At 38.7% G+C, this 17,233-nt stretch overlaps 2 protein-coding genes across 2 annotated transcripts; one reads left to right on the plus strand and one right to left on the minus strand.

Moving 5' to 3' along the window:
• The first annotated feature begins 260 nt into the window (after window positions 1-260).
• Window positions 261-4,673, plus strand: LOC148325734 (ras-related protein Rab-18-B-like). The gene is made up of 7 exons (XM_088311924.1): window positions 261-469; window positions 783-838; window positions 942-1,003; window positions 1,683-1,755; window positions 1,977-2,095; window positions 2,471-2,537; window positions 3,494-4,673. Exons 1-7 carry the CDS (start codon window positions 402-404, stop codon window positions 3,664-3,666), a joined length of 618 nt encoding a protein of 205 aa, XP_088168050.1. The 5' UTR covers window positions 261-401; the 3' UTR covers window positions 3,667-4,673.
• Window positions 4,674-7,745: 3,072 nt separating this feature from the next.
• On the minus strand, window positions 7,746-16,412 carry LOC148325735 (homeobox protein Mohawk-like). The gene is made up of 6 exons (XM_088311546.1): window positions 16,240-16,412; window positions 15,765-15,924; window positions 15,532-15,685; window positions 15,010-15,342; window positions 8,192-8,225; window positions 7,746-8,102 (listed from the first exon to the last, which is right to left on the minus strand). Exons 1-6 carry the CDS (start codon window positions 16,410-16,412, stop codon window positions 7,769-7,771), a joined length of 1,188 nt encoding a protein of 395 aa, XP_088167672.1. The 3' UTR covers window positions 7,746-7,768.
• Between the last annotated feature and the right edge of the window lie 821 nt (window positions 16,413-17,233).

A 17,233-nucleotide genomic window follows, 5' to 3' on the forward strand; every position in this document is an offset into this window, starting at 1 on the left:
TATTTTATTTTAGCAACGTAAGGACATGTTTTCTTTTTACTTTATTTGCAATCAGCAATAACTGGGCTATAAATAAAAAGAACATTATTATTAAATACAAATCAATTAAGAAACAAAACAAACAAACAAAAAATATATAATACTAAAACACTACCATGCCAGGATGGATAAAGGTTTACAAAAAAAAATCTTAAGATGTTAAGAGACTTTCAAGGTTATAATAGCTATGGAACGACATGTGACATGTGATCAATGCTTGTCCGTGACGTCAGACGTAAACGTTGGGCGGAAGTAGTGCACGCTGTCAACAGCTTCACACGGGAATTACTAAAGCAAACTGAACATTTAAAAAGAAAAAAAAACGTTGAAAATTGCCTGGCTAACTAGCAAAACATCGGAATATGGATGACGACGTATTGACAACTCTGAAACTGTTGATAATCGGCGAAAGTGGAGTGGGAAAATCCAGGTTTGTTTTGCCCTGAGCTAGCTTGCTCGCTTAGCCTGTTAAGTCTGTTGACATTAGTTTGTTTGCACTGTTTTGTCCAGCGGTCGTTTCGACAGCCACGTAATGGTATTGTGTTTTTGAATTAGTTTAACCTTGTAGTGTTGTTGTGATGTAATAATATCAAAACATGTATTATGACAACTTTTTACTGCGTGTTTATTTTTGGCTGATGCCCATCATTGTTATCTACAGCCGTCGTGTTGGAATGCTTATTGTTGCAAAAAAAACATTATGTGTGGCCATGATTTGTTACCTGCGTTTCCTTTACTACCAGCCTTCTCCTGAGATTCACAGACGACACATTTGATCCAGAGCAGACAGCGACCATAGGTAAACGTCACACACAAACCCACAAGTTTTTTCATGTTTATAACTGAACATTTCGGAATCGTCTAAAAGACTTTTGTTCCTTTTCTGTTGCACACCGAATAAGGTGTGGATTTCAAAGTGAAGACACTTGCCATCGATGGAAATCAAGCAAAACTCGCCATATGGGTAAAACGGATTACTATGATGACATATTTTTATTGAAAAACATGATGCAGTGCAATAGCTGTCCACTGGGCTGTGACATTGCACAGACCAGTACACAAAAGAATGAAGCGAGACTTGCTTTAAACGTCAGGCCATACGCGTAAGAACTAGGCGAGACAACTTTTAACGATGGAGGAGTGTGGGGGTTACAGTTTGTCAACAGCGCTGCAGGGGGCCACATCGGACTGCGCACTTCCTAGCCAGATGTATGACAAAAATGCCATTTTAAATAAGGACAAAATATACACAAATGTATGTTTTTTAATGAAACAACATCTGAATTTATATTAACACTGAAATTCATATATATAAATATCCATTCTTCAACGACAAAATGTTTGTAGCAAACAAATAAAATAACATAGTATTGTTTTTTGCATGCTGCAAAGGGCTGTCTAGCATAGAAATTCAACACTAAGTACAGTAACTCATCGTGTGCATGTATTTACAATAATAACTTAATCAAAGACCTTAATATTTAGTTTATCCTGCAATAAAATCTCCGACTTAATCGACTGGCTCACTTGCCTGTGTAAATACAGTGGGCAGTTAAGTTAAAGTCAAAGACAAATAGTTTTTTTTTTTCTCAATATTTTTCCCAATATGTCTGTCATTTTCTTACCTTGCCCTCTTTCTATAGGACACGGCTGGACAAGAAAGGTTTCGTACGCTAACACCCAGCTACTATCGCGGCGCCCAGGGAGTTATACTTGGTAAGTGTTTTTTTTTTTGTTTTTTTTCAATCACACTCCAGTAATCTGTATGCCACAATTTCTTTCTTTTTTTTCCCCTAACATTTTATTAATGTTGAATTATTTTTGCATCCCAGGAATACGGTCATTTAATTACATATGGCTCATTAAATGTGCAAATTTAATGTCATGAATTGTATAACGCAGTCTGTTTCTATTTATTATTTCTTTTGGGTTGGCAGTATATGACGTTACGAAGCGGGACACCTTCACAAAGTTGGAAAACTGGCTGAATGAACTGGAAACCTACACAACTCGCAACGATATTGTAAAAATGCTTGTAGGCAACAAGATTGATAGGGTGAGTTCAAAGAGGATTTGCTTCCACAGTTGTAAAAGACTCTTCTTTCTTATAAATATAAAAGCATATTTATAGAGCACATTTCACTATAAAGGGTTCTGTCATTCTGAAATCTACACTGAAAAAATAAATTGTTGAATTGAGACTATTTTATTTTATTATCAAGTGGTTGCTCAAAATAAAATAATCTAGATCTAGATGTATTTTTTGAAGCAGTTATTTTAAAATTTTGTTTTGTATAGTCTAATTCAAATATTTATTTGGAACCACATGATTTTATTTCCTGCAACCACTTTTTTCTCAGTGTAAACGCGTTTAAAAAAATGCTTATAATGATGGGAATTACGAATATGGATTCCTTGTTTTTCCCTCTAGGATGACCTTGAAGTGGACAGAAATGAAGGCCTGAAGTTTGCGAGAAAGCACTCAATGCTTTTTATCGGTAAGTGTCCATGTTAGAGTTCAGGTAGTTCCGGGTTCCTGGGCAATTAATCGAAATTTCATTGTCATTTCTATGAACAAAGTTGGGATGTTGTGTTAAACAAATGAAAACAGTTTACAAGAATAAACTTTATGTGAGAAATGTGAGAGGATGAACCCCTCCCATGATATTTACAAGATGATTTTGTACTTGACGAAAAGAATGGTGTTCCGGAATCAAGTGCTCAACGTTCAGGAAGGAACAGACATGATGGAATGGTAGTTTTGTGTAGTTGAGTTTTGAAATGAATAAACATTTTATTAATTGTGATTTCCGTTTCAATCAAAACAATTTTAATTAAAATTTTTCTTTCCATAATCACCCAGCCCTAGTTATTCACTTGGGAAATGCTTGTGTGTCACTCAGCAAGTTATGCTTTTGATTTTCTGCTGCTTTGGTCTTTTGAGTTGGATGCAGCCTGTTCAAATCATTTGCATTATGATTAGCATCAAGATAGGCTTCAAATGTTACTTAAAATGCATGTCTGCACGCTTTCCTCAATTTCTAATTCTCATACCCAAACTTGCCCTCTGTGGGAAATTAGGTTAACTTTGCTTTGGAGTTTCCATTTTAGTGCAGCGACATTAATGAGTGGCTTTGGGGTGAGCCAGACAAGAATATGTTGTCGATTTGATCCACTGTGAGCCTACTGCATGTCTTTTGCTTCCTAAATTGAGTCATCATGTCTTATTTTTTTTTTCCTAATCCTTGCAAGTGTTCCTTAAATGTCATTATCATTAAAACCTGCATATTGAAGAAATAAATTTGAAGGGTTTTTTTTCCCATAGAAATGAAGAGCAACAACTGTTACCATGCTGCCAGTTTCCCCATTTTTATCCATTTATTTATTTTATGTTAAATGATTTTGTATATTTTCTTGTTTTTGTTTTATGGTAACCCCTTTCCTTTTTGTTCAGAGGCAAGTGCAAAGACCAAAGATGGTGTCCAGTGTGCCTTTGAGGAGCTCGTAGAGAAGATCCTACAAACCCCTGGGCTTTGGGAGAGCGAAAGCCAGGGCCAGACGCTGCGCCTGGGCAATCAAGAGCAAGATGGCGGCAGGGCATGTGGAGGATACTGCTCCATACCTTGATAGTGAACAAAACATACATAAAAAGCTTGATAGAAATGACTACAGTCCAGAACCAGGAAGGAGATGAATAACGTGAGTTGGTAAGAGAGCAAGCAGGGGTGGACTCTTTGCACATGACACTTCTTTCTGTTTAAATGAATGGATCAGCTAAAAATAGCCTTTTGGCCCCGTAAGTATAGAGTTTGAATTAAATGTATGCTAGGGTGGAACACACATGATGTCACGATACAATAGTGAATGTGAGAGTGAAGCTGATAATTTGAACCAATGTTTAGGTGACATGGCCGACTCTAACCATCCTCTGTATGTAGCAGTATTTAAATATGACTGGGTGGTTGACCGACATGTAACCTCTGGCCATGAAATGCGTTCATCCTTTACCATAACACTGTGCATATAGTACTTAGATGCTTTTTAAAGTTAACTCAGTTTATGTTCATGGATATAGATTTATCCATTAAATTATTGGTATCAGAATGGATTGATCCACCCATTCTTTGAGAAATGCACAATCCTCAGACTAGTTGATCATCTCGGTCTTAAAAAGGTTTGTGGAACTATCTCCCGTATTGTTATTTTCACTTTATGGACATATGTATTCAAACCAGTTGCATTCAAATGCTTTATCACAAATGCTTAGCTCATTTTTTTCCCCTTTATCATTATGTTGGCCAGTTCACCATTTATTATTATTTCATTTGACTTTATTGTTTGTGTGCAATGTGGTCCATATGTAGTCTTCAAGGTGATGGTTTCAGACATAATGGAAGATCATTCCCTGCGCTTTCTGTTTGACAGTGTAAACATTTGTTGTTCTGTTGCTATTGGTCAACTTGTTTTCACCCCCCCCCATCAGTTTATCTCAATCCCTTTCTGCGAATGTTTTCAATCAAATTTCGCAATTCAGAATGTTACAATGAAACCTGCCTTAATGGATGACATGCTGTGTTTTCAGTGTTGTCAAAATTGTACTGTTTCAAACAGAAATAAATGACATTTGGGGTGCAGTCACTCGACACTATTATTTAGTTTTCATGTATTTGTCATGGAGTTTCCATTTGCTTTCAAGGCCCTACTAATGAAGAGCAGGTGCAGGAGCGCGCGGTGTGCCTTTCCATCGGCAGCTCAGTTGATGAATTGATGAAAACACGCGAGTCTGCAAATATTCTTAGTACAAAATTTAAAAGAAAAGAAAAAAGAGCAAAAGTAGGTCGTGAGTGGAAAGATCCTGCTAATGATCTTTAGTCAAATAACTATGCAGTGGTTGATGTGTGATTACAAGCTTATGTTTGGTGTCAGGATGTGCTCACATGGAACAGGATGCTCCACTCTCGACTCAAGGCACACATAGCGTACCAGGCATTTTTTTTTTTTCGCTTGGATTGTCATCAGCCCTTGCGGCATGTGGTGTCTATCGTGACCATTGCGGGTTGAGGAGCTTTCGCTCATCTTGGCAAATCGTGCCACTTTTGGAGCTGTTGTCTGCATATCTTTTTCACCAGAAATCTCCAGTGAACCACCACACGTTTGCAGTTCAGCATTTGAAAATGTGCCCATTTTTTTTTGGGGTAACCTAGCAATTTTATTTTTGCAGGTAGAAAACCTATTTACTGTTTTTGGGCTCAGGTCAAATATTGCTTTGGTGATGTTTTATGTATATGGAGCTTAATTTTATCAGGGTACATCCTTGTCTAAAAAGTGTGTTGCCACCATGTTGTGGCTATCTGTAGGCTGTTACAAATCTTTTTTAAGTGGTTGTCAGTTACTCAGGGCTCACTGAAGAACATTAAACGCTCTGTCTTGCTAGCATGAGGCTTACGCTAGTAACTTGATTTTTTTTTTCAAAGTCAATCCAGAAACACAGGTCACATGATTACAAGGCAAATAACATTTAAAGTTTTCTTTTTTTCTTTAGAAAAAACTGGCTGTTTTAGTAAAGATTCAGTTCTGAAAGGCGGCAAAAGAAACTGTGATCATAGGTTAGTAAATTAAACTCGTAAGTCATCTCTCCAATGTATATTGCATTCAAACCTGGAAATTGTGCGACCAAAAGTGTTTTTCTTTTTCTTTTTTTTTTTTTTGTCTGACATGGTGGTGATTCGTGTATTGCTGAAGCTAGAACACTCATGGCCAACTTAGTCCTAAATGGCAATTACTGTTTGCACATTCTTAAATTGGGTCAGCTCAGAGGTGCACTATAAACAATTAGTAATTACAATTAAAGGGCTCATTCTTGTGGGACAAATGATGAACTCACCTTTGTGTCAATTGTGAAGAAAACATTTGTTTTCCTCCCCCGAAATGCCAAAAATGATTGAGCGACTTGTGTTGTGTTTACATGCTTCAAACGTCATGGCAAAAAAACAATTACGTACTTCATAAACCAATCTCTGAGTGGGTTCTTTCCATATTGTTACCTCTTCCAGATAGTTAAAAACAATTTCAATGCGGCTATAGCAAAAGCATGAACTTAATATGACACTGACAAATATATCATGGAAAGGAAACATTTGGCACATGATTTAGTTGTCTGTTACAACCTTTAAGTTAGGTATTGGACCTCGTCCAGTCATTTTTGTCCCCATCAAGTAGTAGACAGGAATATGTCGGGCAGAAAAAGGTTCAGACGACTGCTGCAGCACAAACAATTAGTCCCAACTGACACTGGTTGTGTGTCAGATGCTTCCTTAGCACAACAGAGTTGATCTTGAGTAAGGGACTTAAAACTCCTCAGGAGTGTTGTATACCATTTGCACAGTTCCTTTGCACTGTTTCTTTTTCTATGCGTGTCCATATGTGCAGATTGTATCTGTTGTTTTTATGCCTTATGCATGCAAGAAAAACACTTTTGAAATCCCAAGAAGAAAAGTTACTGCAAAGGGCAACACATCAATCCATCTATTTTAGGGGTCACTGACCTTTTTGAAACTCTGAGCTACTTCTTGGCTATTGATTAACCTCAAGATTTCTGACATAACAAATTGGTTCATTTTTTTAACTGCAAGTTATTAAGAATAACCTTTAATATTAATCTAGGTGTAGACACTAATCACAAGGATTTTTCACAATAAGATATCTATGCAACACTACTAAATTTCTATAAATCTCTCCAAGTCTTTTTCTTTGGAAACATTCCAAGGAAATTACAATGTCCCACCGCTGGTGAACTTTTCTTCTCGGTGTAACTCATGTCATGTGGTTAGGGTTGTAGCAGGTGAGTTGGAGCCTATCCCAGCTAACACTCAGAGGTGGCATACACTCTGGTGTGCACACCAGCAAATTGCTCGGCACATAAACAGTAGAGTAGACACTCACCTTTACATTTATAGACCATTGAGAGTCTTCAGTTAACCTAATAAGCATGTTTTTTCCCCTTTTTTTTGCAATCAACAATGTGAGCTTCCAGCCCGGGTGAACACACACACACGCACAGGGAAGTGGCGATAAAGAGATGAATGATGAAATGTACATTGGAACATAGAATCAACTCATCTTCCAGGCATTAGCACGTTTTTCATTCCTCATTTCATTTCCAGGTTAGTGTTAGCATGATTCATTGCTGCTAATGTTTTATAATTAACGGAGTTGCAGTTTATGGAAAAAACAAAACAAAACAGTCGACCAGTTCAAGGTGTCGCATCATCGTGTTCTGCCAAATTCACAAACACTTAACAAACCGAGGTTTGCATTGATATGAAAAATAGATGGGCCAGTTCTTACACCAATGCGCATGAGCCCACAATTACAGGACTACATCTGAATATAGTAAGGTTGTATTGGTACTAGTTCTTGCAAATCAAAACTGATGAAGAGACTTCGCATTGACTTTATTGGAAAGCTGCTGTCAATTTAACGACATTGGATGATGATCCAGTCTCAAAGAAGTTAACTTACTTCAGTACAACAAAACACAATAGAAATACATATGCAACATTGTAATAAAAAGGGCAAAAATACATAAAAGAATGTCGAATAATACAGTATATACTTTATATATATATATATAATTTTACATTTCACAAACAGTTTCATCACTGCAAATGAAAAAGTCTCAGAGGCTACCTTGAGGCTTATTTTAGTCTTGCATGTTGACGTTGAATTCCTACACACTGTTAGCCAGGCCCACTTTGATAGTCTGCACTTCGGAGATGTGGGACGACTTCTGGATGATGCGGCTGGTAAGGGTGGACCGCTCAGAACTGCAGCACTGCCTCAGGGCCGAGGTGGGCACCGTGATGGGTATCCTACGAGGGATGTTGGTCCTCGTGATGGACAGGGGCTCTCTGTGGCAGATCTGGCCCGCCGCAGGGCCGAGCGGCGTTCTGTTGTTCCTACAGCTCTGCCCGTGGGCCAGACTGGTCAGGGCCACGGCGGCATTGATCTCTCGCCAGTCTTGTTTGTTTTGACTCTGCTGACCTCTTTCCTGAGGCTGACCACTGGATACATATCCAGGAAAAAATGGTTAAAAAAAAAAATCAAACAATCCTAAAACGGCGGTAATAGAAAAAGAGAAATTAATAATTACCTGTCACATTTAGATGATGTATAGTCCAAGGTCTCTGCAAGATAAAGTAAGACATTTTACCAAATAAATCAGCTTATTTGATGATAGTAAAGTGATTGTGTTAAAAACAGAAACAAATCTGGAAATTGACTTTTTTTTTGGTATTAATTTATATAGGGAACTCTTTGAAACACATTAGAAGACATTTGACAACTTTTGAGACCCAGATCTAACGTCATTATTATGACATCAAATAATGTTTATATTAAGTATTTGCCATTACTGTATTTCTCTCAAAAGAAACCTTCCAAGCAGGACATTAGGCCTTGTATTCTATGACAAATCTCTCACACACTATCCTTGTTCTGTGTAATGTAGAATTTCATCCATCCGTTACTGACTGGACTGGTCACAAGCCAATTGCAGGCTACAAACAGGATAGTCAACCATTTACACGGACATTCATACCTATGGACAATTTCGAGTCTTAATATACCCTAACGTGCATGTGTTTGGAATGTGGGTGGAAGTCGGTGAGCCCAGAGAAAACCCATGCAAGCTCCACACAGGAAGGACTCACAACCTCAGAACTGTGTGGCAGCGAACCACGAGTTCACTGTGTTGCCCTCCATATGTCTACATGAAGCAAAAATAAGTTGATGAAATGTAGACCTATAGATTTAAGCCCCTAAGTGTTCCATCTCGGATCTCTCAGTTGGCCACGAGTCAAGTGTAACAATTGACTAAATCATTTATGCTTTGTTTTTTTTTTCTCCTTGCTTCTGAACGTCCTCAAACTTTTTTCTCTTTAGCCGCAACATCCTTTTCCAAGAAACTATTTCTAGACCTCTTATTTTATACGGCGAGAAAACATTGTTTTACCTCTTGCCAGTTTTAAAATTTACTGCATGGGGAACTTGTAGGTAATGAAAGGGATTGCTGCTTTTTTTTTTGAATGGTAAATTGACCAGCAGTATTGCATAAGTACTTCACAACTTCTGATTTTGGCCAGGCTATTTCTTGACAAGGTAATTGAAAAGAAAACTGTTATCGTGATTTATCCTTTTGTTCTTTGGAAATCAAACAGATGAAACGATTGTATAGTTCAACATCTTTCTGTAAACAGGAACTACCTCAGTTACGTTACATGAAATACCTTCTATATCCCTCACCAACACATTTAAAATGCAGATATGTGGTTTTCGTGAACACTCTTCTCACAATGTATCTTGTAGAAAGAACAAAGTTGGGCTTGTGTATTGGTTTCCTCAACCTATATTGAGCCAATTAAAAGCAACCATTTTTATATTAGAAAAATTGCTAACAAAAATTTCCCCAAAATAGAAACGCTGATGCAAGAAACTTAAATCAAATTCTATTGTATGAATGGGAACATTGTATGAAAGACAACAGATGGATAACTAAAAAATAAAATAAAAAAAATATGAAAATTCCCCTGGAAATTTTGAGTGGGCCTGCCAACTGTACAAAACAAGGATTTTGTACAACTTTTTCAAATTTTAGCGTCACCAAAATGGCAAATATTACAATATTTGATTTCGAACAATGATTTGTAAAATCCTAACAGTTGTCATGGCAACATCGAGCAAAATTACATCCTGAGTACGGAAAACACAAAGGTAGAAGGATAAGGTTTAAACTTTATACCCGGTAGTCACATACTATTTTGAAAAAAAGGAAAAAAATACGATGATTGGTCGCACCTGTGTGTATATTGCACCTATGGACGCAATGATTAGTCCTTTTCTATACTCGCAATCAGTCAAGGGTGTACCCTGCCGCCTGTCCAAAAGGACAAAATTTGGAAAAATGGGCTCTGTTTTGCACGACAGGTGCCGTGCGCACGGCTTAAAAATGTGCATAACTTCATTTAAGTGCCAGCGCAAGTCTCGTCTAGCGTGTTTGGGGCCGTGTTGCGCCTGTCTGGATGTGTCCCGGAGCACCAAGCAGCTTCGCCGCCGATGCACCTGCTCATTTATTGACAGAAACTAAGTGTGCTTGGCGTAAAAATGGGCCCATCTTCATTTTTGTGCTGGGGCAATGATCTCGTTCAGCATATTTGTGATGATGGTACATCCGCTAAACCTCACTCGGCATTACTTCTACGCCCCCCAGGCTATTTCTTGACAAGGAAATTGAAAAGAAAACAGTAATCATTTTTGATTTGGTGACAAAAAGTAGACTAAAGTAGACTACATTTTAGACTGGCTAAAAGGTGGTTTGTTTTGCAGCAAGGTGGTCTAAAGCAATTTTGGTGTATTTAATCCAGGTGCGCGTAGACAAATTCAGCGCTGCTCAAGGTGTGCGTAATGGACGTCATTGTATTTAATTCACAAAATGATATCAGGATGGCACAATCCCTTTGAGCCATTGTAGAAATCAATTCATTGACCGGATTATAATCCTTTTCATTTTAAACATGTCTCCATCTGCCCACATCGCATACACAGCCAACTACATCATCCGAGGTGCTAAGAGAGTCTAATTTATTTTTCTGCATTGTAACGCCCTGATTTTGCTGCAAATTAGTGATGCAGCGAGGATTGACCCATAAAACACTAAGTTCCATCCCACAATGGCGCACAAAGGCGCAAATGCCCTGCATTTAGGGAGGGGCGGTCCGAGACCTTGTCAAGTATATGATGTGGGAGAAGACTCTGCTAGGATTAATGGGAATCTTATTAAGACTGTGTTGAGGCCACACCAGAGGAGAGATAGAGAGTATGTTGGCAGCAGGACGATGAGGATGGAGCTGCCAGGCAAGAGAATTTGAGGGAGACCAAAGAGAAGGTTGAAAGTGAGGGAAGACATGAGGATAGTTGCTCTTGGAGGATGATGCAGACAGACAGACAGATGGAACCGGTTGAGGCACCGTGCTGACCCTTAATGAGAAAGGGCCAAAAGAAAAAGAAGACACCTTCAGTAAGTGTATCAAATCACCATGTTCTAACAAGATGGAAATGTGTTGCCACGGTGAGTGAATCAGAAAATGTGTTTTTCTGGTGACTCACACTCCAAATGACATCCCACTATGCATAACGGAACGCAATATACGCTCAGTGAAATGAGATGAATTTGCACTTCCTCTTTCAAGCAAGACATAGCCTGAGCTGAGATTTTCAGAAAAAAGGACAAACTAAGTATGGAGATAAAGTATTTCTTTGTAGTTTTGGGACAATTGTGTCAACGTGATAACAGGAAATTTCAATGGTGCATCGTAGACTTTGTCTTATTTTACCATTAAGTCTGTTTTTGCAACCCCAAAAAGCTATTTACTCTTGAATTAAATCATAAAAACCAAAACATATTCCATATTCAAATTTGCCATTAGCTGGCAACCAGTCTCGCCCAGTCGCAAATAAACTGATAAACTCCACTAAATCTGTGACCATAATGAGTATGAGCAGTATAGAAAATGGATGAATGCATGGATGGAAATTTGCCGCATTTGAGTTAGACTTAAGAAGTCACGAAATTCGCTCTATCCAACCGTTACATTTTTACATGCATGCCATCGGACTCTGCAATGTCAAATAAAGATGGACTGAGCAATATGGATATGAATGTGTGAACGAGAAACTCCCCATTGGCAAGGATGTTTTCATTTGAAACAAAAAGGGGGCATAGTGCTACCAGGCATGAGTCCAAACAGGTTTTTCATTGCTCTGTGTGTTATAAAACACAATCCTAGTGACATTGATGGCCCTCCGGGGTTTTCAGGGGAGGCACGGACCAGGGTGTAAGCACCACACGTCTTGTACAGGAATAGAAACGCACTTTTTTTTTTTTTTCATGGAAATGTGAGGTAACATGATGTTTCCAGCCTGTGAACTCTCGACAAATATGTTTGAAGTGACCTTGTAGAGTAGAGCAGTGACATCACTTTTAAAATCCATCACTTGTTCAAACGTTTTTCGCGACCGTTTGAGCCTTGTCGAGCTATACTACCGTTGTGGTTTAATGGTGTTCTGTTCGGGCCTGTCATGAATCTGGCAGACTGACTTTCCACTTCAGTTCCATAGAGGAGTCGCGCTAGGTTGCAAAATGTCATAATAGAACCAGCAGGGATACATTAAAAGTGTTCACAAACATTTCAACTGTGCTGCCGCGGTGAATAATGAGTTCAAGAAAGCACAGAATAGTCCAAAGGAAATATGATTTGAGGTGCTCTAACTGACATGTTTAGGGGAATACTTTTACGTTTTACCCCCGAGTCAGTGCCGAGTTGAAATGACGCTACGTGACCAGGAGCTAAGTAGTATAGCTTAGTGTTGGGAAATAACTTTACCTGTCATTGTTTTGATTCAAAACATGTGACTTTAAATGCTTTCATGTTCCTTGCGCTGTAAAGAATTGTGGTGGGCTTTCAAGTTTCCATTTTTCGCTCGGCTACGTTCAGCCTCGTGAATACTGTCGCAATAAGTCCTGAATGATTTTAAGAGTGTCGTTTGGTTTTCTTAAATTCCTTATTCATCAGAACACATTCCCTTTTGTATGATTACAGCTGATAAAAGAGTCAAATAACATCCCATGGCAAAATGATGCAAAAAAGACTCATTTCTAAAAATTCTATTTTTCTAAATTCATCCTGTCAGCACTTCTAAGAACTTGTGGTCGGCGCTGATACACCTTTCATTTTTTTTTCTTCTCCTAAATATATTGTGATTACAGTAATACATTAATCATAAAAGCATAACAGATGAATTTGACATAATGTGATTATGATGATGATCCAAATGATGTTAATATGGCCTTGGCGGAGGGCTCTCAACGGAGTCTCGTTAAAAAAAGCAGTGTTTGCATTTTACCTAATGGCGCTGTAACGTATAGCTTTCATTATTCTTTTTATATTGTGCATTATCAGTTTGAGTGGAAGTCTGAGGTTGAACTCAAGGTTACTGAAGATAAAGTGTTTTCACAGACAATAACCGAAATAAAACTTGTCCGACTGCAAAGATTTATTTGATTTCGGGGAAGCTGAGAGTCATAAAAATGGAGCATATCGCATCGTTGTAACCAATGAATAGTGGGCTCACAATTGTAGAAATGTAACTTTTTAATGAGATTGAGTAGGGAAGCAGGACTGAGAGAAACAAGCAGCCGACGTGTACATGACTCAAGCGCAAAACTCAAATGGGACGGAGCCAAATGGATATTAATGCTCTCGGGCTGTGTTCTTTCAAAGCCGAGTTGTCACTCTGAGATGTTTGTGTGCCCTGCTGACAAACTGCTCTATTTCTTGATGTTTTGGCTGAGTTTTTCACTTTTCACCCGGGGAAAAATAAAATCTCAGACATTCTGTAATTGTCCTTGAGGCCCAACTGGACATTTCCACCATGGCAAGAAGCTGAAGCGGAACAAATGGCACATTCTCTTGTATGGAAATGATATTTGCAGTGTGCAGTAGAAGAAGCCAGCATCAGCCCCTTCCAAATTTTCAAATAAGGGATTTGTGCATTTGCAGGAATTTTATTAGTAATGTTCATAAAAAACTATTAAATAAAATAAATCTGGCTCCATGAGTAGTTGGTTCGTCATAAATGGCAAGCGAGATGTTAAAATTTATTGATTGCTACTGAACACCAGCAATATATAAATGCCAAAGAACCCTGAAGAGTCAAGTTCTATTTTGGTTTTACTACACTTCATACTGAACTTTTATTAGTCTTCTCCACTAAAAAATAAATATTTAACTAAGCAGGCACTCAGTCAAGCCAGTATGAATCAAAGAGTATTCGGGTCTCATTGAAATGGCAAAATTAAGAAAAAGAAAGTTACGGGAGGAAAGTGTCATTGTCAGGAGAAAAATGTTCTAATGTTGCAAAAATAAATAAGATTTTTTTTTCTACAAAAACTCATCATGATATAGCTGATGTCTCTTTTTGTTGGAAACTGGCACATTTTCATCTATCAGATAATGGCATGCGAATGTCATGCTAGTTGATTATTGAAAAGTTACAAATATATTCATCATCAATCTATAGTGGTCATACTGGCATAGATGTGCCAGATGGGCAAGCGGACAGAACACAGGTCTTTTTAATGTAATATATAACATAATATATTATTATTATTATTATTATTATTATTATTATTATTATTATTATTATTATTATTCTTATTATTATTATTCTTATTATTATTATTATTATTATTACTATTATTAATAATAATAATAATAATAATAATAATAATAATATTATCATCATCATTATTGTGGCAGCAGAAGCTTATCTGTAAGGACTTGGACAATACAATACAATACAAAAGAATTTTATTTTTATAGCGCATTTCAATGTCTATCCTATTCATTTTGTAATTTTTCTATTAGCTGGACTGCTTCCAGTACATGTGTGTAAATGTTTTTTTTGTTTTTGTTTTTTTTTGCCCAATCAGATCCCAGCTTCTGTGTATCTCGTCAGGGTCTTTAACGTATGTGTAATTCATAATTATATAGATTTTTTTTTCTTTCTTTATTGAATTTTTTATTTTTAGCCAATCCTATTTGTAATTCACCTCACAGCTGGCCCAAACTAACGTCAGCATTTTATGTGGTAGTTTGACTTGTCTGTAGTAGTCTGTAAACATGAATAAATATCATCATCACCATTTCTGGTAGGATACATTTGATTGTTGACGCCTTGGCCCGCCACCGAAATTGAGGTTCACTAAGGAATTAACATGAATCTCGCAAAATGTCCTGTTTTGTAATTTGGGCAACTTCAAAGTGACTGTGTGGAAACCGCTGGAAAATGGAATTAGAAATCCTTCAGTGTGAATGAAATGTTAATGATGTGTGACACTTTGGAGCCTCTTACCCATTTGGTAGATGAAGTTGGTCTCTGTGTCATAGGATGACGCCGGGGACACAGCGTCTCGGTCACACTCGTTTGAACTGAAGGACTCGGAGTGGCTCCTCCTTTTTCGCGCGACGCGATCCGCCTTGCCTGCCATCATGTGCCGTACGGTGTCGTTCAGGTAGCGATTTAGCAAGCTGCTCTTGTACTTTGACGGAGGCGAGGCGCTATCGTCGCTGTTGGCGGGGTCAGCCATGGCGAGGACCGCTCCCTGGTTCTTTATCCCACACATGTGGGATGAGGACCTCCCCATGTCTGATGAGCAAATCGGCGTTTGTAATGGACAGTCATCATCTGCACCAAAGCGCATGGACAAAAAACTTTTGTCAGAGTCGACAGTGGGCTCTTGCCTCATATGAAATTAATCACATGATCAACTACGCTCAAAAGCAACTTCTGCAGAATCTGGGAATATTAAACATGGCGGGAGCGGTCTGAGAATCATTATAGCGATTTTTGAGTATTGATTCAATTTGTCCTCACCATCTGAGTCGGTGTCATCACTGCAGACGCTCAGTCTCTCTGCATTTCCCTGGATATATTTATTGTACAGTTTGATCCTCAAGGCCCAGCTCAAGTCTGGCTGCCTCACAGTGTTCTTCAGCCTCCGTCGGGCGTTCGCAAACCAGTTTGACACCTAAGCAGAGTTTGACAGTTAGAAAAGTGCGAAAAGTGAAAGACCATTTCCATATTGGCCGACACTTGTCTTGCCTCACCTGTACCAGAGTCATTTGGGAGCCCAGAGCTAACAAAACCTTCTCAGTCTTGGTAGGGTACGGGTTGTCGCGGTGTTTGTACAGCCAATGTTTGAGAGGCCGGGCCATGTCCTGTAGCACCTGTCTCTTGTGGCGAACTTTGACCCCACCCAAGCGAGATCTGGAGGATTTCAGAAGATCAGACTGTAGTGCACATTATAATATATTGCAGAAAAAAATAAACAGCAGTGCATTTTCAGGACCAAAATCAAGAAAAAGTGGCACATTAAGGAGCTGTAAAAGTTGTGCTGCGGATTGGTCCAGGAAAAAAAAAATGATTACAAATAATAGATCTTTGGTAATTAACATTTATGTGATTTTTTAAATTTTTTTATTTGGTTTTGCGCCTTTGTTTTAAAGTAAAATATGTGTATTGACGCATCTAAATATTGCACCACAGAAACAAAAGAAGTCTCCCAAAAGAAAATGAGCATACCCATATCTTCTGTACTTGATGGAGGAGCCGTCTTCAGTGGACTCCTGGTATTGCAGCAGTTTGGCATTCTGGCCGTTCGCTAAGCTGGTGTGAGCGACACAGTTCAGTCTACTCCTCTGTTCATCCTCCAAATGAAGAAGAGTATCAGATGCCATCCCAACAACTGTGTTCATTCTCAACAAAGCAGATTTGTCCCAAATCGGCAGGTGCATCGGTAGTTTTACAGAATTAAATAGACGCCGTACGCTCCCATCCTGGACAAAGTTGAAGTAAAAATGAGGGGAAAATATGGAAAATAGTCCGTGGGTCTTTTCTCTGAAAATGAAGACAGTACGTCAGCTGCAGTTACAGAGCGAAAAATGTTTGAAAAGTCAGTGGATGTTGTCTGGTTTTGTTGAGCAGCACTTTGGAGAGTTCAAATAACCTGTTTCCCTCCTACCCATTGGTCCGCCCACCATCCAATCACGACTCTGAGGGAACCCTCGCCGAGCAGCAGCAGGAGCAGCCCAAGATATGCAAACTATTGCATGACAAATGTGGTTATTAGATTTTGTCTGCTGCTGAGCAGTTCAGCATGATCTCATATTTTCTACATGAGGCATACGAGCCTCTTGCAGCTTGCGGTTTGACCAACAATCGTGTCAGCAAATAACACTGCATGTTTTACCAGGGGATTCGGGAGCTGGAATTACAAGTTTCCTAATAACCAGCAAAACCACCAAGCGGTGCCTCGTGCTAGGCAGCGAATGTTGGATTTCAGAACAAATTGGGCCATAGTAATGTCAACAGCAGCACTGGAAAATAGCACTGGCTCTGCTCATCCGATCCTCAGCAAGTGCTGCTTATTTTGCGCGCAACTATGTGCAGTGAGGTTTAGGGATTGCAAAGCTTTTGCACTGTCTGCAGTCTGCGCAATGTGGCTTCTTTGGGGGAATGTTTAAGCTGTTTCCATGAAGTGGGACATACTGTATCATTTCGGGATGGCTTGGGAAGC

The sequence above is a fragment of the Idiotropiscis lumnitzeri genome, chromosome 12, assembly GCF_059441095.1.
Source record: "Idiotropiscis lumnitzeri isolate Australia: NSW breed Sydney's pygmy pipehorse chromosome 12, RoL_Ilum_1.0, whole genome shotgun sequence".
Taxonomy (NCBI): domain Eukaryota; kingdom Metazoa; phylum Chordata; class Actinopteri; order Syngnathiformes; family Syngnathidae; genus Idiotropiscis; species Idiotropiscis lumnitzeri.

Excerpts from the sequence above, each read along its gene's own strand:
- LOC148325735 (XM_088311546.1), bottom strand. The coding sequence starts at position 16,412 with ATGAACACAGTTGTTGGGATGGCATCTGATACTCTTCTTCATTTGGAG. Across the intron at positions 15,925-16,239 it reads ATCAAGTACAGAAGATATGG|ATCTCGCTTGGGTGGGGTCA; the intron begins GTATGCTCATTT and ends GAAATCCTCCAG. Across the intron at positions 15,343-15,531 it reads TGATGACACCGACTCAGATG|ATGATGACTGTCCATTACAA; the intron begins GTGAGGACAAAT and ends GCTTTGGTGCAG.
- LOC148325734 (XM_088311924.1), top strand. The coding sequence starts at position 402 with ATGGATGACGACGTATTGACAACTCTGAAACTGTTGATAATCGGCGAA. Across the intron at positions 1,004-1,682 it reads AAGCAAAACTCGCCATATGG|GACACGGCTGGACAAGAAAG; the intron begins GTAAAACGGATT and ends CTCTTTCTATAG. Across the intron at positions 1,756-1,976 it reads CGCCCAGGGAGTTATACTTG|TATATGACGTTACGAAGCGG; the intron begins GTAAGTGTTTTT and ends TTGGGTTGGCAG.